Source organism: Puma concolor, chromosome D2, assembly GCF_028749965.1.
Source record: "Puma concolor isolate L17-30 chromosome D2, mPumCon1.1.hap2, whole genome shotgun sequence".
NCBI classification, from domain to species: domain Eukaryota; kingdom Metazoa; phylum Chordata; class Mammalia; order Carnivora; family Felidae; genus Puma; species Puma concolor.
In genome coordinates, this window is record NC_141677.1 from 20013363 (window position 1) to 20034958 (window position 21596).

At 52.3% G+C, this 21596-nt stretch overlaps 2 protein-coding genes across 5 annotated transcripts in view; one reads left to right on the plus strand and one right to left on the minus strand.

Moving 5' to 3' along the window:
• LOC147575923 (liprin-alpha-1-like) overlaps positions 1–21596 on the plus strand; it is a 547540-nt gene that overhangs the window by 248103 nt on the left and 277841 nt on the right. The gene's annotated exons all lie outside the window — the stretch shown is intronic.
• LOC147575926 (liprin-alpha-1-like) overlaps positions 1–21596 on the minus strand; it is a 360673-nt gene that overhangs the window by 80446 nt on the left and 258631 nt on the right. For 2 of the 4 annotated variants that reach the window (XM_086679724.1, XM_086679728.1), the window contains 2 exons: positions 20260–20401; positions 7297–8314 (listed from right to left, as the gene is read on the minus strand). The exons of 1 other annotated variant lie outside the window; for it this stretch is intronic. In XM_086679724.1, coding sequence (XP_086535850.1) covers positions 8261–8314; positions 20260–20401 — 196 coding nt within the window. In that variant the 3' untranslated portion in view covers positions 7297–8260. Of the gene's footprint in view, positions 1–7296; positions 8315–20259; positions 20402–21596 lie in introns of those variants that run through there. One more of the 4 variants, XM_086679726.1, reaches the window with a different exon arrangement.

A 21596-nucleotide genomic window follows, 5' to 3' on the forward strand; every position in this document is an offset into this window, starting at 1 on the left:
GAGAGTGCCCAGCATTCACAAGCAGCTAACCCATGGCGATTCCCAAGGACACATTGCCCTCCCTTACTGAGACCTGTGTGCTTGTTAGCCGGAGGGCTGTCGGTGACCCTGTTCCACAGGTCGCTGTGAGGTAACCACATGATGAGAAGTCCAGTGTTGGAGCATGAGCATTGTTCTTCCCCAGGTGGTCAGGGCAGACAGTCCATTCAAAGACTCGGGGACCAGAGCCCAATTCCACAGACATGGCTGCCAGCCAGCACAGAGAAGCCAACGCTGAGATAGATCACGAGGGCCTCTGCCCACCGGTTGTGAGTGGAAGGCCAGAGCCAGAAGCCTTCCTGCCCTACGTAGCTCAGGATGCAGTGCGCTTGTGATCGGTGCTTCCTTTCATGCCAACCCCACAGACGTTTCCTTCTTACCCTCAGGACACCTAGCTTGCCTGGAAAATAGTGGTCATGTCCGCAGTCCCATCTTAATTCCATTTTCATCTGAGCTGAACAACTTATGTCCCCAGTGTGTTTCTTCTCACTTGTTATTCTTATTTTGATTATGATTATCATCATAATCATCATTGTTATTTATTGACCAGTTCCTCCCTGTGGAGCTTTGGTGGAAGCAGTCTGGAAGCCTCCCTTCTGATTTTTCATTGTCAACTCCTTTAAAGCAGAGTCCCTGGATGGGGGACAGTTTGGAAAATCAGTGCCTCATGGGCTTCCCTGGCAAACGTACACTGGCAACAGGAAGCAGGTACCCCAGTGCGTTGCAAAGCATTGAGCACAAGAGGTTTGCCTGTGGACAAAAGGCCGGGTGGAAAGCAGGCTGCCTTCCTTCTAGGGCAAAGGAAATATATCAGCAGGAAGGAGTCAGGAGCAACGCGGCTGCCACCCAGACAGCAATCTCTGGCAGCTTCTCTGACTGAGAAGCTAATTTCACTTAGCATAATATCCTCCAGTTCCATCCACCTAGTTGCAAATGGCAAGATTCCGTTCATTTTGATAAGGCACAGACCTCTCTTCCTGGCGGAAGGTGAGAGGCTGCTCACAGGTCTCTCTCTGAAACCCAGCGATCCACTGAGGAAATCCCAGGCATCTGCAGGGATCCGCGTGTAACATGATGAAGAGTAAAAACGTCAGGAGGACGTCTGATGCCAGGGCAAGCCGTCAGGCGTGCAGACCTCTTCAGGACTCCAGGACATCCTCCCACACTTCACACGGCTTTGTGAAGAAATCCGAAGGAGGGAAGGAGGAAGTGCATTTGACTAACCAAATAGCTCAACCGGTTTTCAGACACATTGAGAAAATACAGAAAATGACACGTTTCCAAAGATTTGTAGCTGCATAAAGTTCTCTCTTCGTGCAAACGGAAATCACTGCTGCAACCTGCCAGCATACATCTCCTCATGGCCTCCAGTGTTTGTTCCTCGTAAATGATGACTTTGCTACAAGTAATAAATTCTATTACTGTGAGTTAAACATGTACTCACACATGCAAACACAACACACAAAAGGGCCACCAGGGTGGCCCACTAGGTCAAGCGTCCAACTTTCGACTCAGGTCATGATCTCGAGGTTTGTGGGTTCGAGCCCTTCGTCCAGCTCTGTGCTGTAAACTGGGAGCCTGGAGCCTGCTTCTGATTCTGTCTCCCTGTCTCTCTGCTCCTCCCCTGCTCACACCCTGTCTCCCTCTCTCAAAAAGGAATAAACACAAATAAATAAATAAATAAATAACCCAAGTAATCCTCTCTGGAGGGACCGTGTTGCAGCTGGGAGACAATCACAGCACAGGGAATGCTGTCTGCATGAAAAGCAGGGAGCTTCTGGGAGCAAAGGGAGAAGCCGGCTGCAATTCTAATGAACAGTAATGCTTACTGCCCAGAGATCAAGACACCGATCCGTCAAGCCACCGACTCCCCACCAACTCCCAGAAATGATACAGCAGCCTCGACAGGCACCCCACGGTTAGACATTACAGAGCAGAGAAACAAAGTGCCCTCTTTCCCTAGAAACAAGCCAGTCTCAAGCACATGCCACTTACATCCACGAACCACTCTGTCACACACAAGAACCACAGGGTCCCCGGCATCCCATCTACACATCCATTTGGTCAAGCACATCACTGAGCCCGGCCCAGGCTCGAAGGGAGGCCTTAGACTCCACCTCTCAAAGGGAGTAGTAGCGAAGCACCTACCTCCCATCGCGACTTTGATGTCATCATAGGCCACCTCTCAGCAAGTCTACGATGTCACTGCTTGTAGGACACATCCTGATGTCACACGAATCAAAATGTGAAAGCAGGGTCAAGACGGGATCGTGATGTAGCACTTGCATGCTGATTTGTGAGAGGAGACATGTCTCCACTGCCAGTGCAGCTCAAAGTTCGAACCCGGGCTACTTTACGTTCCAAAGTGAGGGCCAGGGAGCAGTCGTTCCAGGCTGAGACCATCTATCGCATGGAGGGGATCCCTAAACAACCACTAATGTTTTCTATTCTAGAAACTTCTGCACAAATGCCAAAGGAAGATGTACAGTAAACCCTCATGAACGCATCACCCATCTTCCACCAGTATCAAACCACATGGTCACTTAATCATTGATGCATACCCTGACCTAACCCAGGGCGTCGAATTCCCAGACGGTGGGTGAGTTCACGTGTAAATGCTGGGACATACGGTGGCACCGTGAGCCCTTTGTGTTGTCCTCCTTGCAATCCACGTGGCTGAGCAATACATATCGCTTTATTACCTAGATGCCACCGGGTAAATCTGAAATGGATTTGCCAGGGCTCACACTGGCCACCAATGAGTTTGTAGGGAAGCAAGGGGAGGAACGGTTAGAATAGTATCACATGGGGTAGGGAGGGGAGTAAAAACCAAGGTGGGGGCAACCACAGTTTCTCTTGAAATAATGAGTGTGGTGGCACTTTGGGCAAAACGTTAAAAACAGGGGCCCCTGGGTGGCTCAGCTAGTTGAGTGTCCAACTTCGGTTCAGGTCATCATCTTATCATTGATGAGTTCAAGCCCTGCGTCAAGCTCTATACTGACAGCCCGGAGCATGGAGTCTGTTTTGGATTCTATGTCTCCCTGTATCTCTGCCCCTCCCCCAGTAGCATTCTGTGTGTGTGTCTCTCTCTCCCTCTCAAAAATAAACAAACATTAAAACATTTGAAAAAGGAAAACAAAAAACCAGGGTCACTCAGCTGCCACTCGGGGGAGTATACAACTCTTGTAGGAGGGTCACGGGTCTGTGCAGACGTTATTTAAAATCTTTAAAAAGTAAATCGAAATTAGGGGCACCTGCGTGGCTCAGTCTGTTTAGCATCTGACTCTTGATTTCAGCTCACATCATGATCTTTTTGTTGGTGAGAGTTGTGTCCCATGTCGGGTTTGTGCTGACAGTGAGGAACCTGCTTGGGATTGTCTCTCCCTCTCCTCTGCCCCTCCTCCTCTCTCTCTCTCTCTCTCTCTCTCTGTCCCTCTCAAAATGAATACAATTTTTACAAAATTTAAAAGGTAACGTAAATGGAAAAGAAAATAAGGTGTTGGAGACGAAGACACCCTCAACCCTCTATTTGTGCAATGTGACAATCCCTCAGTCACTGCTTTAGTTACAAGTTAAATATTTTGTTAATTTTATATTTTTTACGTTCATTTTGAGAGCAAGCACTTGCGTGAACGGGAGAGGGGAGAGAGAGAATGCCAAGCAGGGTCCGTGCTGTCAGCGTAGAGACCGATGCCATGCTCAAACCCCACAAACCGTGAGACTATGACCTGAGAAGAGATCGAGAGGCAGACGCTCAACCAACTGAGCCACACCGGCACCCCTAGTTAAGAATTTGTAAAGCAATTTCCACTATTTTATTCTCATTATAAGTTTAAAAATAGCTTTTACTTAATTTTCTTAGAGCATCGTGGCCTGAAAACCAGAGCCATGGCACTGAGGCCTGGAGTGTAAGCTGTGGGCCGCCCCCCAGCGCCAGGGGAGAAAGGTTCTGTTGGCCTCCTCTGAGGATGGCTGGCCGGATGCACCGAAGACACTCCAAGCCAGTGGGACGGTGGCCGCCGCTTGCGCAGGAGAGGCCGACGTACCCTCTAACTGCTGGATGTGTCCCGGTACGTGTCCCCGAAACCCTGTGGGCGGCCACCATGCCCATGGCTCACAGCGGACGGAGGCCTTGGAGGCGGCACAGTGGGACACAGGCCAACCTGCACCTGGCCCTCACCACAGCCCAGCCTGGCTGGCATCCTGGCGTCCAGGCCTGATGCTGCTTCCTCTCGCGTGTGGGCAGGATGGTTTCCTCTTGCATCGCTGTCTCCCCACACGTCCTTGTACCTGTCCAGAGTGCTTTCTGTCTCAGTAGCCCCTGAAAGTGTCTTCTACCAACGCAGAGCCCCCCCACCCACCGGGCACACACACACATTCGTGGCCAGGAGAGGCTCGGCACACTCGAGTGAGAAGATCAACTGGAAGTAATCCCGATGCGTGCCAGAGGTCCTCTTGACCATTGTCCGCTGTCTTCTGCTGTCTTCCTGGACAGTCCAGGGCCCTTCCTGTGACTCGAGAGTCCTCTTCCCTTGGGAGGGTGGGGCTCGCCCTCCCCACCCTGATGGCTCTGGGACAGGACCAGGCAAGGCAGGCCTTCTCCAGAAACAGGTGGACTGAGGAGGTGGGGTGAGCAGTGGGCCCCCTGCAGGCACATCTATGTCCAAATCTCTGGAACCTGTGCATGAGACTTTATTTGGGAAAGGGGTCTTTGTAGGTGCAGCTAAGCGGAGGACCTTGACACCACCCTGCGGTCCTCAGGAGGGAAGGTGCAAGGACGGATGTTCTTACGAGAGGCGGCAGGTAAGATACACTGAGGGAGGACAGGACAGTGGGCAGCAAGCAGCGAGGCTGGCAGGCCGCAGCCTCCCCGCCCCCCACCAGTTTCTGCCCAAGCAATGGTGGCTGAAGACACAGCGCTGGCCTCGAGGCAGGACTGGAAAAGGTGCAACAGGAAGACAAGGACAAGAAACAGCACAATCCGGGCCACTTGTTCCCACTGAGGAGTCAAGCGACAGGAAGGTAAGAGAGAGCAGAGCTCGGAGATCTTGAGAAACACCATCAAGCGAAGCCGTATCGGCAAGAAGGAGGAAACAACCCCACTTGCGCGTGTGCCTGCTGCCCCTCTGCAGAGGACATGGGGACAGATCACTCCCCGGACCACGGAGCACCCTTCTGGGGGGCTGAGGGCTCAGCTAGCAATAGGCGAGGAAGAACACGTGAAGCCACAATCACCTTCAGATCACACGATGTGACACTGGAGACAGGACCTGAAGGGCAGCAGTGATGAGGGTTTAGTGACCTCCAGTAGGAGTTTCTAGCAGCGGGGGAGTCAAGGGTCTTCGGTGGGACCTGGTGGGACTGTGGAAAGGCCTGCAAGCCCCGGACGTTCAGTGTGGAGTGAGTACAACCAAGTATGGCTAAGGAGTGTTCTCAGAGAGGCGAAAGCTCTCGACATCTGCTCGGCGCTTGGTCTGTTTCTCAACTGACATTTGTTTTTTAGGCACGAGTGGAACCACCAAATCAAGTTTTAATAAAACATCTGCAACTTAATGTACCTGGGGTGAACTGATCTGTTTCCAGAAACTTTCAGATGCCTAAGGCTTGCCCAGCTTTGGTGGGGAAGAGCAGATTGTTACATGTAAAAAGCAAGGAAGCACTCCGTTGTTCCAAAGCTCACACTTAACACGAAGGACTAGGAAGTGCAGAAAAAAAATAAAAATAAAAAATCAGCCAGCACAGATTCTGAGCAGGAAGACAACAACCTAACTACGCCCTAACGGAAGAAAGACGGGAAGGATTACTCCACAAAAAGGGAACGCAGCATTCAGAGGAGTAGCCGATCAGTCCTGGCAGGAGAGACAGTCCAGGAAGATGAAACCCAGTGATCGTCAGCTGTGCCCACCACACACGGACCACGGGTCAAGGTGTCCATCCGCCAACCCGATGGCCACGTGCTCTCCGTGGCGGGGAGGGAAGGAACCGTCCCAGAGTCGCCCGAGCGACAGGGATCTTGTGCCAGAGCCTCATGAGTTGGCCTGGTGGTGGCTGCCAGCCCCCGGTGCGGGCAGACCCTCCCGCCTGCCACACTGGCTGGTGTGAGACTCAGCACTGGGTCTGAGCTTCGGGAGAAGCAGCCTAGTGGGTTCCAGGGGCTGAGACGATGGGGAAGGATGCGGCCCTGGGCACTTCTTGGGACCTTGAGAGGACAGCAGCAGGACAGGAAAGCCCACACAGAGGATGGAAGAGGAGTGGAGACTGGGTGGAAAGCACGCGCCTGTACACACATGCGCACACGCACACACTCCAGTCTCCTGGGGTCCTGGAGGAAGAGCAGCCTCAGCTGGCCCTGACCGTGGAAGAGTCGCCCTGCCCCGTTGGCCTATTGCCTGGGCCCCCGGCTGCACTGATTCCGGGGCCGCTACCCTAGGGTCTGGGCACTTGGCCCTCCTGTGGAGGACACCCCTGTCCTGAACTTCCACTCCCAGCTGTGGTATTCCATCAGCTGGTTTCCACACTACTACTTCCACGTGGCAGAAGTGCCTTCATGGCCCCGAGCACCAGAGAAAACCACGGCAGCCACTTCTCAAGTCAATGGCAGCTTGTTCTCACTAGTCTTTATTGGCAGTGGGAAACGCTCCACTACTGCCTTGAAAGCCAGCAATAAATAATACCGTGAGAAAAATAGTTCAAAGTAGACGGTACCTACTCTGGCATACAATCAGGAAGTTCACAAAAGATTAATAGAAAAACACAGGGAAACTGTCAAACGTCCAATGAAAAGCAGAAACGACATGTAAAGAGACATGTCGTTTCTATCTCTGTACCAGCTGCATAAGAAATAAGGCACCATGATCTGAGCACATTCCTGGGTGGCTTTTTTATATGCCACCTCAAAATTATAAGTTACGTTGGCTACTCGTATAACCTGAAATGGCTGTCTCCTCAAAATCTACACATGGAGATGGGGCGCCTGGGTGGCTCAGTCACTTAAGCGTTCGACTTCAGCTCAGCTCACGATCTCACAGTTTGTGAGTTCGAGCCCCACGTCGGGCCCCGTGCTGACAGACAGCTCGGAGCCTGGAGCCTGCTTCGGATTCTGTGTCTTCTCCTGTCTCTGCAGCATCCATGCTCATGCTCTGTCTCTCTCTCTCTGTCTTTCAATAATAAAGAAACATAAAAAAATTAAATAAAATCTACAAATGGAGAATGAGGTCCACTCCGTAAACTTGTTTACAAACAAATCTAAACAGCTGATTTCCGTAAGAACAATAAGGCCTTTATTAGAGTTGCACTACATTGTTTCCAGGATCTTGCATCTTGCTCTGTGCTGAGCACCCAGCGCCCTGGCCCGAGGTGGGAGACCAGTGCACCCTGATTGGTCCTCTGAGAGTTCTGCTGCCAGGGGTCTAAGGTTCGGGTTGGGGGGGGAGGGAGAAGGGGGTGGGCAGGGTTTCGGGGAAGAGGTGGCCAGGTTGCCCCACCCAGGCTTTCTGGGGCCTCAGCTCCCAGGTTGTGCGGGTCACTGCAGGCAAACTGCCCAGGCCCCCGGGGACCAGGCTCAGAAACAGCATACCGGCCCTGGGAGATTGTCACAGTGTTTCAATCAGCTTTCCACTCCAAGTTTCTTTAGCTGATAGTTAACACCAGATATTTTTAATCTGTTCACACTGCAGAAGAAAGCATTGCTTGCTAGAAAAAGTGTAGTTAAGGTGAGTCATTAAAATACAATGACAATTGCTGCAAATTAAGTCTGATTATATCAAAACCATGGTTGTAGAGCTAAGGGACATTCGTAAAGGATAATGCAGGCTGTGTCACGGTGATTTGACAAACGTGGTAAAATCCTTTTCTCTGTCAGGGCTTCTTAACAAACAATTAAACAATGATAATTACAATACATGCACAGGTTATAAAAGCCCTGTATTTGTCGTAGGATTTATACATACAACCATGATAGTACATACACTTGAAAGACTAAACTGCGATATAAGAACATCAATTGATTCCAAAGGATATTTATAGCCCGGATATACATGAAAGTAAGGAACTATCTATAGGGAGTGACAAATTTACAGAAATGTACGAAACATTACATGCTAAATGAGTTTCTCGATCCTATTCACGAATTTTTCAGTAATTAAATACTGTAAGAAAATATCTCAGGGTCCATATAACAAGGATTAACAGATGAAAGATCTGGTTGAAGTTTCAAATGTAGTCACTGCTGGGCTCTGCGTGCTGCAAGACCATCGGTAGAAGCAGTGTGGGTAAACTGCAAGATAAAGGAAAGAATCAGTCTTAAGACATCAGCCCGAAAAGCACCTTCCAGGGCCCCAGGTGGGGCCTAGCGCGTGCCCCCCGTCCCCAAAGACCTTCCTGGCTGAAGAGATTTGAGAATCTAGAGAAAATATGAAGCATTTTGCATGACCAATGAGAATCATTCGATTGAGTTCATACTGGCTTAAGACTGAAAGTTACCAAATTAAAAAAAAAACAAGATGAAGGAATCAATCAACTATTCTTTTTTTTTTTTTCAGGATTTTAAGTAATCTCCATTCTAAAATGGGGCTCAAACTCACTACCCTAAGTTCAAGTGTCATAGGCTCCACCTGGCCTCCAGCCAGGAGCTCCCAACAATCAAACACTGTGGCTGAGACAGGAAAACAGAATGAGAGCAGCACAAAGCCCACCCCCCGAGGCCCTCAGAGCAGGGAGAAGAGGGCTGGGCTCTGGGGCCCACACCCGAAATCTCCAAGTTCAAACTCAGCCCCTCAGAGGGCAATGTGCTTCCGCTTTTAAAAGCTAATCTCTCAACTGAGAGGCCACCAGCGTCACTCACGTGAGGACTAGAATCCTCTTGGGCCTGGTTCATTCAAGAAGGTGTGCGTAAAACAAGCCAGCCAGGGCCTGCTGACCTAGGAGCTCCAGCAGACCAGGCAAAGGCCAGTGCCACTTGCTCCCGAACGACCAGGAAGGTCAGCTCAGACCTGGAAAATCTCCTACTGCTCCGACAGCAAGCCTGCCTCCCTACCACAAAAGACATTAGCAGACACTGAAGCCAAACTTCTTTTTTTACGAAAAGAGTGGAAATACAGTTTTCTCCGGAAAAACTGAGAACACACCAACCTCTTTAAGTGTAAGCACACAAACACCAGAATCCTCTTAGCAGGTGTAGAGAAGCTCGTGTGTGTGTGTGTGTGTGTGTGTGTGTGCGCGCGCGCGCGCGCGTATGTGTATGTGTGTGTGAGTCTGTCTATGTGTGTCTGCGTGTCTGTGTATTTCTGAAAGTCCCTAAGTGAGCCTGCTGCGGCTGTCCTGGCTCACACGGACATTGCGCAGACAGGACACAGGGTGTCCGACTGTGGCCTGCATGGACGGTGCCCTCTACTCACCAACAGGAGGCGTCGGCAGGATTAAGACATGACTGGCTGAATCCAGCCTCTGTGGTGCAGATACTATGCCTGCTCCAAGCAACACAAGGGGCAGCGTGCAAATGCAGCATGCGGTTAGTCTTAAAATAGCACATGAGGGCACAAATACAGCCACACACATTCTAAACCACAGCAGCAACCACTGAGGGCTCCCGGGGCACTTCTGAGTGGGGTTCTCTCCACCCGCAAGCAGCCGGGGGAGTCCCCGGGAGTTCACTCTCAAATAGCAATGGGGCAGTAGAGGCCATGAAAACACTTTCGCCGTGTCCATCTGCCATCTTGGGAAAGAGGGGCCAGGGCTGCCCATCACATACGTAGCTCTGCGAGTGTCGCTCTGAGGCTGGTCCAACGCTCTGAGGACACCCACGATGCCTAGTTGTAGTAGTTGAGAGAATACGCTAATATTCCATCAGATAGAAAAGTTAAAAAAATCTCTTTCACTGTGAAACTTTGATAAGCAGAAGTGAGGAGTAACCTTAGATCATTTGAGCCTGAGCATGCCACAGCATCTGAACGCCTTGTTACATATGAAGTCGGCCATTCTCCATCAGTGTTCACATTCCAACCCAAGAGCCTCCCATACCTCCGCCAAGAGGCTGGGGCAGAGCAGCACGTCACATACAGACCAGCAGCGTCTTCTCTGGCTGCATAGAGGACAGAGAGGAAGTGACCCAGAAGCCTGCAGGGAGAGTCTCTGCTGACCCAGCAGGTAAGTCAAGAGTGTCTTGATCCACATTGCTATCTCTAAGAAGGTGCCCTCCTGAAGCTTCTATCATCATCCTGGGAAATTACAGGACCCATTGTGAAATAAAAACCAAAAATATATAGTAAGGTCACCAGCCCTTTAAAATGACCTCACTCTGCAAGTTTGTTTACAGCTGTTTACCCCCATTCCTGACAGCCATTGGGGGCCCCCTGCCCAGACGGCTGCCCCAGGCGGTAAAGGGAGGCAGGGCCATATTTGTGCCAGGACCCTGACCGGGCACAAGTCAGGACACTCCTGGGCTGACTGGACCTGCCGCACTGTCTTTGTGAAATCACCTTCTTGCTATAGAAGATACTACCTTTTTGTTTTCAAAACAGTCTTTAAGCTGCGGACAGTGCCACACGCTAGGACAGTCCCACCGCACCCTTTCACGTGTCCTATTCTCGTCACACTCGAGTGTTCTTATGGCAATGAAGACAGTCTTAAGTAGTGGTGTGGGAGTAAATCAGTCCTGGTGTTGTATAAGGAGAAATCAACACTTCGTGTCTTGTTCAATAAACGACTGTAACCTTCCCCCAGAGCACAGGGCCCTGGACTGCAGAGAGACCTCCAGGCGCCCCCAAACGCAACTTACAGGCTCTACTGCCAGGCTGCCGTCAACGTGTTATGATGTGAAAAATATTTCTCAAGACTATCAAAAGTCAAATACCAAAAGGAAAGAAACCAAACTCCTCACCTCTGTTAAAATATTGGTTTCTCAATAGCCCATTGGTTTGGGTGTTTTCTACGTTTTTGCAGGTACATTTATTTATTTTTGAAAGAGACACAAACAGTATGAGTTGTGGAAGGGCAGAGAGCTAGGGAGAGAGAGAATCCCAAGCAGAATCCCCATTGTCACCGCTGAGCCCAATGGGAGGCCCAAACTCACGAAGTGTGAGATCATGACCTGAGCCGAAAGCAAGACTCAGATGCTTAAATGATTGAGCTACCAGGCACCCCTGTTTGTTAGATTTTCAGAGAGAGAGGGAGAGAGAGAGAGAGAGAGAGAGAGAGAGAGAACGATTGTGTGTGAGTGAGATAGGGGCAGATAGAAAGGGTGACAGGGGACCCAAAGCAGGCTCCACGCAGACAGCAGCCAGCCCCATGCTGGCCTCAGACTCACAAGCAGTGTGATCATGACCTGAGCCAAAGTCAGACACTTAACCAACTGAGCCACACAGGCGCCCCAAAGCTCATTTGTTAATAAATTAAGAGCTAAGCTTAACTTGTAAGGTAAAATTATCTCCGCATTTGGAAGAGTAGTCTGGTACGTGATCCCTACAAACATAATAATCTACGTTCCTTTTGTTTTTTTTGTTTTTTTTTTTTTTTTGATTTTACTTTTAGGAAATCTCTACCCCCAGCACAGGGCTCAAAGTCACAACCCAGAGATTATGAGTCACGCTGTCCTCTGACTCAGCCAGCCAGGCATCCCCAAATATAATACTTAACAGTTAACGCAAATTTAGATATCATTAGGCTGAAAACTTATTTCACCAACCCTTTGGTCAGTCGCCATGACCAAAAGGTGGTTCGACTCCCATTCCAAGATAGCACGAGCCTGAAATCACGAGCCGACACCCCAAAAGTTAATGTCAATCTAAAGGATGACAACATATTGCAATTGCGTCGAAACCAAGACTTCAAACTCAAAACAATACCCATTGAATCCTAATAGTGTATTTTCAATCAGAGATGTTAATGTGGAGTCCATTAATGGGCTTGATTTACTTATCTTTGAGAGGCAGAGAGACAGCATGAGCAGGGGAGGGGCAGAGAGAGATGGAGAGAGAGAATCCCAAGCCGACTCCAAGTTGTCGGCACGGAGCCCGACTTGGGGCTCGACGCCACCAACTATGAGATCATGACCTGAGCCCAAAGCAAGGGTCGAGCGCCGAATCATCTGAGCCCCCCAGGAAGCCCACAGGAATGGGCCTTTGGGGAGAGGGGTCCATGCTCTCCGGGAAATTAGACAAGGGTGCCGTGGAGGGGGGTTTGCAGAGGGGACACTGAGGGCATTCCCAAAGGTGTACAGTGTTCTGTAGAAGGATCGAAAGAGTCCTGATTCTCCACTGAGCCCATGAGTCGAACAGAATTCCACAGGGAAATCAGAAACAGAAGCCATGAAACTTCCACGTGGCACACGAAGTAAGAGTGTTTCTCTCTCCACATAAGAGCTAAATGCACGCCAGTCTCACGAGCCTGTGAGGGGAAGGGACAGGCAGAGCTCAGGCAGGAGGAGGCAGCACCGAGGACTCCGTGCCGCGCAAAACAGACCGGGTTTGGCGAGAGAGGACTAGCTGTGCGGTGAAGCTACGCGCTGCCTTGCTCTAATACAGGCTGCGGGGTCTCCAGCAGGAGAGCAGTGGGCGGGTGCAGACGGCCCGGTGTCACCTGTGTGTGCTGGGTCGGGATCTGCACCAGAAGCGCCAGGGCGGTGACATCGAAGGTCCCATCTAAGGCCATCAACGTGCCGTGAACTCCACCGTCTACGCGATTGTTGGCATCCTCCTTAAGGCCGATCGATAGGACCCAGCGAATCCCCGGGTCCTTCCTCCAAACCAGCACCTCTGCCGACAGTAAACACCCATGGCCACGGTGGCTGCCGAAAGCTCTCTCCATCACATCCACACCCTGTAATGCAGGACAAGGATCTCCGCTGTGTGCCCCAAGCCTATGCTTCAGCTGCACACTCCGGGTGTTCTGGAAAACCTTCCTCCCGTCAGACAACACTGTTGGCCCCGAGCCTGGGCACCTTGTCACTTCAACACAAACGTCTCAGTTCTAATCGCAGAGCCCGCTTTGTGGACTCGGTTGAAAATCAGAGAAACCTGAAAAGACTCCCCAGCATATTAAGAGACTGTGACGGGACACCTCACTTTCATGCAAAGTAATAACTATTGCATTTGCTTTAGGACACATCGAAAAATCACCAGATGATTCACTAGTTACTTCTGGTGAAAGACGGCTTCTGTCAACTGTGAAGAGATTTAAAATGAAGTACACAGTACAGGAAACACATATACCCAGTTCATTTCCAAGGTCTTTCACTAGGTAAAATAACAGTTGTTCAAACACATGGACACGCTTAAAACACTTACAGATCGTTATCACATTTCTCTGTAATAACTCTGTAATAACTCTGAGACTCATTCTCCTGAGGCGGACATTGTCACCACTAGGCACCTTTCGTGGAGCCTTATGGGGCTCTACCTCACCGCCACCTCCCTGAGAACTTCACTCCTCATAGCCCACTGTACCCAGAAGCCTTACCAGAAACAGTCGGTTAACACATATTTTATAAGTGACGTGTATATGCTGTATTCCTTCATAAAACAAGGTAAATGTGATTAAGAAAACCATAAAGAGGAGAAAATACATTTACAATACTCTACTGGATGGAAACACATAACTTGCATACGAGTGGACCTGATCTTCAAACCCTGGCTGTTCAAGGGTCAACCGTATGTTTCTGGGACTGGCCGTGCATGTCCACAGAGACCACAGTATGATCCACTCTCAGACACTGCGTGATACCTATGGTAACACAGAACCCAAGTCAGCGATTTGAACATCTCAGCCCCGGAGAAAGTCACCTACACACACTCTGTGAAACTGAATCAAATGCTGGGGCAAACAACTCAATAAACGCTGTCCTCATACGACCAAGTACTTAAACCATACCTCCCGAAGATGACAAAATAAACGTAGGAAACACAGGGGAATGTTTTGGCCAATTTTGTGACCTCTGGACTTACAAGACATACACATTTCTGGGAGCAGTGGGTGTGACAGCCAGAGGGCACTACCACGAATCTTAACGTTTTCATTACAGAAAGTATAAGGATGTGGAAGAAAACACACTGGCAACATCTAAGGGACCGAATTTTCCCAGCATGGTTCCAGGAGCAAAAGGCCCTGGAGGCCTTTTTATGTCCGTGGAGGACATAATACTGCTTTGCAGCTATAGAGTCTATTGACCAAACGAACAGCTACTGCTTGAAAAACAGGTACAGCTGAAAAGTGCTCAGCAAGGTGACAAGAAACACAATGCTTATTTTTTAAAGTTTTTGGTGTTTTTCAGCTTGTGCGCCCAATTTGCGGAGTCCCAGGGCACCTTGGGAAGGGTTTTCAATTCCGTGGCTCCAATTCAGCGGCTGTGGGGAAGCAGAGTGATGAAATGGGAGGTGGGGGGTGTCCACAGCCACGTGAGGTCTCCCGACACGGGGAGGGGTCCGCAGGCAGAGAGACCACGGATCTAGAGGAATGAGGCCAGTAAGACCACCCACACGCTGGAAACACGCAGGGGACACCAACCTGGTCATGCAGGCTCGTCGCTAGCGTGGCTGGGGTGGACCTTTTGTCTTCTGGTGAGCAACCAGCGGATGGATTTTGTGATGCCCTTCTTCTTGGGGGCGTGGTTCAGTGAGTCCTGGCTATTGCTAGTTTTGCTGAGGCTGCTCAAGGGGCCATCCCGAGAGCCCGGGGATCTGGGGGACGCACAGGAGAGCATCTTCCACGCGTGCTCGTCACACGACACACCGCCCCACGTGATTAGAAGCACAATCCCCCAGCTTCTAGGGAGGGCTGCGCCCTGGGAGCTGACACTCTCTCCCTCCCAAGTATTATCTGGAGTCCAAGCCCCTTGGGTTGAGAACGCTCGGCACCCCTCCCTGGCTGTGACCCGGGAGCACGGAGGACATGCACACCTGAGCCACCCCAGGGCGTGGTGCGAGTAACAGAGGGGCTGCTGGAGCTGCGTGGTGGGGGTGGGGGGAAGAGAGCATGGCTCCTGACAGCCCCACAGGGCACAGTGCGGCCCAGGGGAGGAGCCCTAGGGAGCATGTCACCCAGGATCCACCGGGAGGAAAAGGGAGGTCTCAGGACGGCTGGTGCGTAGGATCTGAGCAAACGAGGCTGCCCTACAGCCACCAGCATCACAAGACTCCGGTCTTTCCCACCTGCCTTTTGCTCTGCTGGCCACACCCAGGGCACCCAGGCAGGTATCCCAAGAACGCCGTGCACGTAAGCTCGGTTCATTGGCCTCTCTTTGGAATCGCTGTTCCGACCCTTTCTCCCCCATGTAGAGATCAAAGGTTTCTCAGAGCTGAAAACCAGCGCACAGGCATGTCTCCTACGATGCCTGTGCCCCTTACTTTGTGGCGTCCCTGATGTCCTCGTGGCTGGCCTTGTGCGGTGCCCCTTGCTGCAGCCTGTCCAAGCTCAGGGACCTCTGGGAAGAAGGAGCTGACGGTCCACATCGTGTCCTTGCCACACGATCTTGTGACTCTCCCTCCAAAGGCAGCAACTGTGGGGTGGAGAGGAGAGTGACATGAGTTCACCGTGCGCCCAGACAGAGGAGCACACGGCCCTGAAATCACAGCCAGCAACTCATTTGAAAAGCTATGAGCTGTGCTTTGTGCAGGGTCCAAAACGACTTCCTAGGATCGGCCTAACGCCAGGCGAAAGGGTGGATTCGCGTCCGGGCAGTGGGCCCACTGAGACCCCCAGCCCATCGGCACCGAGGGGTGTACCCTCCCCAGGACCTCGCACCACCAGGAGCCCGGCCACAGAAGGTAGAGGCGGAGACCCAAACCATGTCACCATACACCACGGCCAGCTGAGAAGGAAGGTGTTTGTTTCCTGACGCCGTTCAGGGCAAACCCTGGTGAGCACGGAGCCCTCCCGTGCACGATTGTCCAAAGCTCTTTGTTTGGGGGAAGTGGAGCGAGCTTGTGGCCTAACCCACTGTCACTTCTGGTAGCGATGCAAGGCTGGAACCTACGGGGACGTGTGTAAAGTGACAAGGCACCCAACCCCCTGACCCCACACTCGGGTCTGACTTCTGCTTCTCGGGGCCGTTTCGGGTGATGTTACAAACTGACGGACTCATCTGCAGCTTACAGACAGTCTGCTCGACACGGTGGAGACACAGTGTCCCGTGGCTGCCGTCACGACAAATGAACCCCTTCAGACTCCATTTTTCCTTCTGTGACAGGCGGTGGGTCTGCGGCTATGTGGCTGTGGGCCCTGGAAAGGACCGTGGGGCCACGGACCCGCCAGCGTTATGACCCTTGACAGGTCCTGGGGGTGAGGCAGGGCCGGATCTCACGAGACACACGTGTAGGACTGGCGAGACAGGCACAGCCAACTGGGTTTGTACCAGGACCTCCGAAGCTGCACGGGGCTCGGGACACCCATGGCGGTCAGCACCAAGCGGAGCTGAGCTCAGGGAAGACACAAGCTTCACCAACAGCTCCAAAACACCTGCCTCCTCTCCTGATTTCCTGACAATCGGCAGACAACAAAAGGCTACCTTAACAGGCTACAAATTATCCACATAAAAGCAAACAGGGTCAGACTCCCTCAACACAAGTAGATTTCATACCCAGGTGGAAGCAAGGATATGGAGAAAACAAACCCAAAGGGGAACAGGACAGGGAGCCACGCTAGCGACCAGGCTATGAGGTGAGCAGAGACGGAGGGCTCCGGGAGCACACCCTCCCCTGGGTCACAGCGCAGTCCACACACAGGCCCCCGCCCAGCACTGGGTCCTGCCAGACTTGTGCCTATGGGCCATTTCAGTCTCAACCAAAACGGGAGGCTCCCGCCAGGCTGGGAAGTGCAACGCCCGTGCTGGCCCTGTCTGCACGGACCTGACACCCACTGCCCGTACGCCTAGACTTCATCCCCCAAAACCTCCAAAGAGCCCTCCAAGTAGCCATCAGTGAGCTGCGGGAGCAGGCCGTCCTGCCTGGGTGTTCATCACGCGACCCTCTGTTCCTTGAGAAAGTCTTGCTACAGAGGAAAAGGCAGCACGAGCCAGCAGAATGCAGGGCGTGCTCTGTGCCCCGGCGCCGATGTGAGCTCCTGATCTCTGAGGACCGTGCACCGATGGGCAGTGTGTGGACACCCCAAGGGCCGTGAACCTTGCGCTGTCCTCACTTACCAGGAGAGCAAAGCAGGAAAAAAAAGACGGTGATGAATACACCCCGGTCACAAAACAACCAGTGACCGAACTGGCACTTGAACGCAAGAATTCAACTGAACGGACACACCGTCTGTGCAGTGGAGGGGCTCCCCCAGCTGCCGCCCAGCTCTGTATCAGAGGCACGGCCCTGTCAGCGCATGGCTGGGAAGGTCTGGGATGGGGGTCCGGTCCAGGGAGCAAGGCATCCCAGTTATGAGGCGGACTGTCTGGTCGAGGGTTCCGTCCCGAGGCACGGCGCTTCCCCTGAGGATGGGCACACCCACGTCATTGTCCTCTGGACACAGGAGGTGTCCTGTCCCGGCGAGGGGCACTGTAAATGGGAGGAGGGCGCCCGAGCAAAGGTGGGGTATGTGGCAGAGTGGTGTCGTGGCCAGTGTTTGCCCTGCAAAGTGTCCTCATGCACAGGACCCGGGCTCTCAGGCTCTGGTTGCACATCTGGAAATGGGCTAACCACACAAGCTGTGGCTCGCGGGGATGTCTGTGAGGGCCAGGTCACAGGATCCTAAACCACTGCACACACCAGGTGGCGAACGAACCCTAAGAGCTCTCTGAATGCTGCTGGCTACGGCTGTCAAAAGTGGTTATATCCCGAAATCGAAACTCTACGGCTCTGCTTCAGTAATTTCTCTTCCTAGAAACTTCTGTGTCTCATGGAACAAAGTTCGCAGCGCAGCGAGCAAGACACAAACGAGAGACAACGGCGAGCTCCGGTGGCCGTCGCAGGTACCGTGGAAACCGCACGCCGCGCTCGAGCTCCCAGTGGCTCCTGTACTTCCCCGCACACGCCAGCCGCTCGTCCTTACCCAGCTGTGGTGCTCACCGTGAAGAGACGGGCACTCTCCCCCACACCACAGACAAACACAGCTAGGTTGCACTACGAAACACTTTCGCTTTCTCCGATGCTTCCTTACATCGCTAGGCTGACAGAGGCATGCAAAGAAAGGAAGAGGAATCAGATTTACTGCACACTTGGAAGCTACAATTTCCAAGACGAAACGAGCAAACATATTTTAAAGAGAACAACGAGATGGATATAATGGAGAGAAGATTTAGAAACAACCACGACTGGACGCAGAACTTTGTTCCACCGCACATCTGAATGTAATAGGCTATTCGACATTTACCAGAGACACTCCCAATTATCACTCAGGGACGTAAAACTCCATGACAACATACACAACTTACTGAAACATGGCATCTTGTAGAACAAAGACGTCTAACAGGTGCCTATTCTAAACTTTCCTGTAACTGTTCTCCTTGTTGGAAACCAAGTTACACTTTTACAGTATCACCCGAGGGGATGCCGAAGTTCCCGCAACACCTTGTATAACACCAAACAAACCCACTCTGTTAACGCCCTGCTGGACGTGAATGTGAAATCCTGACCTCGAATTGGATTGACAACCTCTCACGAATCACTGTGCTGGTTACAGGAGGGTGCCCTGGGCAGGTACGTGATAAAAACGGGCTTAGGGGCAGGTGACAGCTTCACGTTGTAGGAGTCCCGAGTTTCAGTGTAGAAGGCAGTACTTGTGCTCAGTAAGCCCGTGAGATTTGGAGTCCTGAACGCGAGTGTCGGCACCGCAAAGCGTGCTGTCTGCATCGAGCTTCCGTTCATCTATGCTCAGTGCCTTATCTCTTTGGAAGAAACACTTCGTTTACAAATTATGATCTAGATCGTACCCGTATCCACCTGTACTATACAGCGATACGCTAACGACAATTTATGACTATTGGGGCAAAACCCCACTCTCTAATGACAAATGAAGATACAGGAGAAACAACACGAGCCAGCCACGAGTGACCACAGACGCGCCAGGGCAAAACAGCAAAATGACAAAACACAAACCACAGAACTTTTGCCCTGTGTCTCCTTCCAGCTAGCACTGCGTCTCTGCTCCCAACCAGAGTTCAAGTCCTCCAGAAATCTGCCCCTACTGTGTCTACACAGACTCTGGAACTCGGGCGAGCGGGCTTTAGCGCAAGGGCTCCTGGACCAGACCACTGTGGTCCTCGGCCTCCACCTTGCCTGGCCCCACCCAGCACGACCAGGCCACCGGTCTCCCTTTCCCTGAGCACCTGGCTCACTGAGCTCCTTCCACCTTGTGACCGCTTGCTCTCTGCCAGATCTGTCTCTCTCTCTCCACTGCCACACTGGGAATTGCCCAGAGAGCCACCCTTGGACTCTGGGGCTATCCACAGGTGCCCATCTAGGGACTTTTGTCAATCATCTGTCAAACAGAAATAGATAACTAACACACATCTCACCTTTTACTTCCCATTCGCTGCTGGTCTCCCCTCACTACACTGTGCACACATAGGGGTGCAGGCCTCTCCTCTGACTTTTTATCTATTTATTGTCTTCTTTGTTTTATTTCAAGTGGGGGAGGAGCAGAGAGAGGGAGAGAGAGAGAATCCCAAGCAGGCTCCAGGCGCGGTCAGCGCAGAGCCCCGTGCGGGGCTGCGGGGCTGCGGGGCTGCGGGGCTGCGGGTCTCGATCTCACCAAACCATAGATCGTGACATGCGCAGAAATCAGCAGTCAGACCCTTGACCGACTGAGCCACCCGGCGCCCCTCATCTGGGTTTTTCAGTCATGCTGCACCCTAGCTCTGGGACGATATCTGCACCAAACTTGTTCCATGACTACAGGTGCTCAAAACTTACACAAATATCTAAAAATATAGGCGGCTGAAGAGACAAAGGACAAAAGTACTTAAACTCCAAAGGTGAATTCTCTGTTGTTTAAGTTCGATGAAGACACGTGTTCATTTAACCTTCATTAGCATTTCAAACCCTTACTCATTTGCATTGTGCTGTGCTTAACACTAGGTCCTATCTTCATCCACATTGCTACTTTATACAAAGAAAGAACAAAAGCTCTCAAAAGTAAATTCTAAGGCAGCAAAAGAAGAATGGGGGAAGGGGAAAAGAGAAAGCAGCCTATCAGTCCCTTAGTTCCAGAAGAGCCTCACAGACAGAGGAAAAGGCAGGTGACATTGGAGCAGGCAGGTGGGTCCCACGAGAGCCCCCAGAGGATGGAGGTCCTTGCCTTGGAAGGCTCATGTCGCAGACGGGCCACACGGCCTTTCCGGTGGCGCCGCAACACCGCGCTGCTGCTGGTGCTGCTGGCATCCGTGGGGCTGTCCGCCAGACGGAACCTGGAAGCTGGGATGCTGCTGACGTGCGTCCGCCTGAAATATGGAGGACAACAATCAAACAAACACGCGCACACACACACCAAGGTTGTTATCTAGAGAAAAGTGGACTTTGTCAGCCAGGCCAGAACCCATCAATTGGGAACATGATGTCACAGCAAAATGTCTCCAAGGAAGGCATCCTTGCCCCTGGCTCCAGTGCAAGCCCGCTAGCCGGGCCCTGTGGAGACAGGGTCTCCCGGGCCCAGCAGGTGCAACGCATCCCCGCGGCCCAGACGTCCCCGAGGTGGAGCAGCGCCTGCCCCCGGTCAAGCTGTCATCCTGCGTGTCTGCACCACCTCCTGCCCAACTGACCGGAAAGCACTCCTGTACGTCCCTCTGGCCTTAACCTGCCATCGGCCCACATGTGCCAAGGCCCTTGCTGTGATGCCAGGTGACCCCAGGTTTTCCTCCACCAGCCACTATCGGGCGCCCCAGGGGCATCCGCGGCAGGATCCTCGGGAACCACACCTCGCAGCTCCCGTACACAGGAGGTGGCAATGCGCCCGGTGTTTCCAAGGCAAAAGCGTCTCTGGCCTCTGTGCAGTTAGACTAACAGACAAATGTCCCCCTTGGCCACAGAAGTCTCCAGAAAAGTTCCATGGAGCCCCGAGACCCTAGGGTGGAGTCACTTAATTGGGCTGTCAGCTGCTCCCCTCAGCAAAGGATCTGGGCACGAAGCGGTCAGCAGCTGCGAAGGAGCACCCGCCAGCCCACGTGCCCGGCCTCAGCCAAGGGCTCACCCTCCACACTTGAACCCTGCACGGGAGTCCAGGGGCTCCTCGCTCTCTGGAAAAGAAGAGAGGCTGCCTTCCATTTCACAAATCCTTATGGTCTCGGGAGACAGAACACGCCCATCTGATTCACATCAGCTAAAGAGGGGGCCCCTGGCGTCACCCCTTGTGGCCTGGAGACAGAGCCACCACGACAGGGCGTCTCCTCTGTGGTGCTTCAAGCTCTTCTCTGAGGCCTTTCAAGAAACGTCATTGGCACGTGCTGCCTCAGGGTACTGCTTGTTTCTAAGACAGCCAAGTCGGAACTGGCCGCTGGCCACAACCATCTTCCCCTCCTCTGGTCCCCCCATTCCCAGAACAACTGCTCACCTGAGCTCAGGTGGTCTAGCTTCACCGCTGTGGGGCCACGACACATCGCCAATCGGGGAGAGCCACACACGCCGCCCCGCATGGGACCT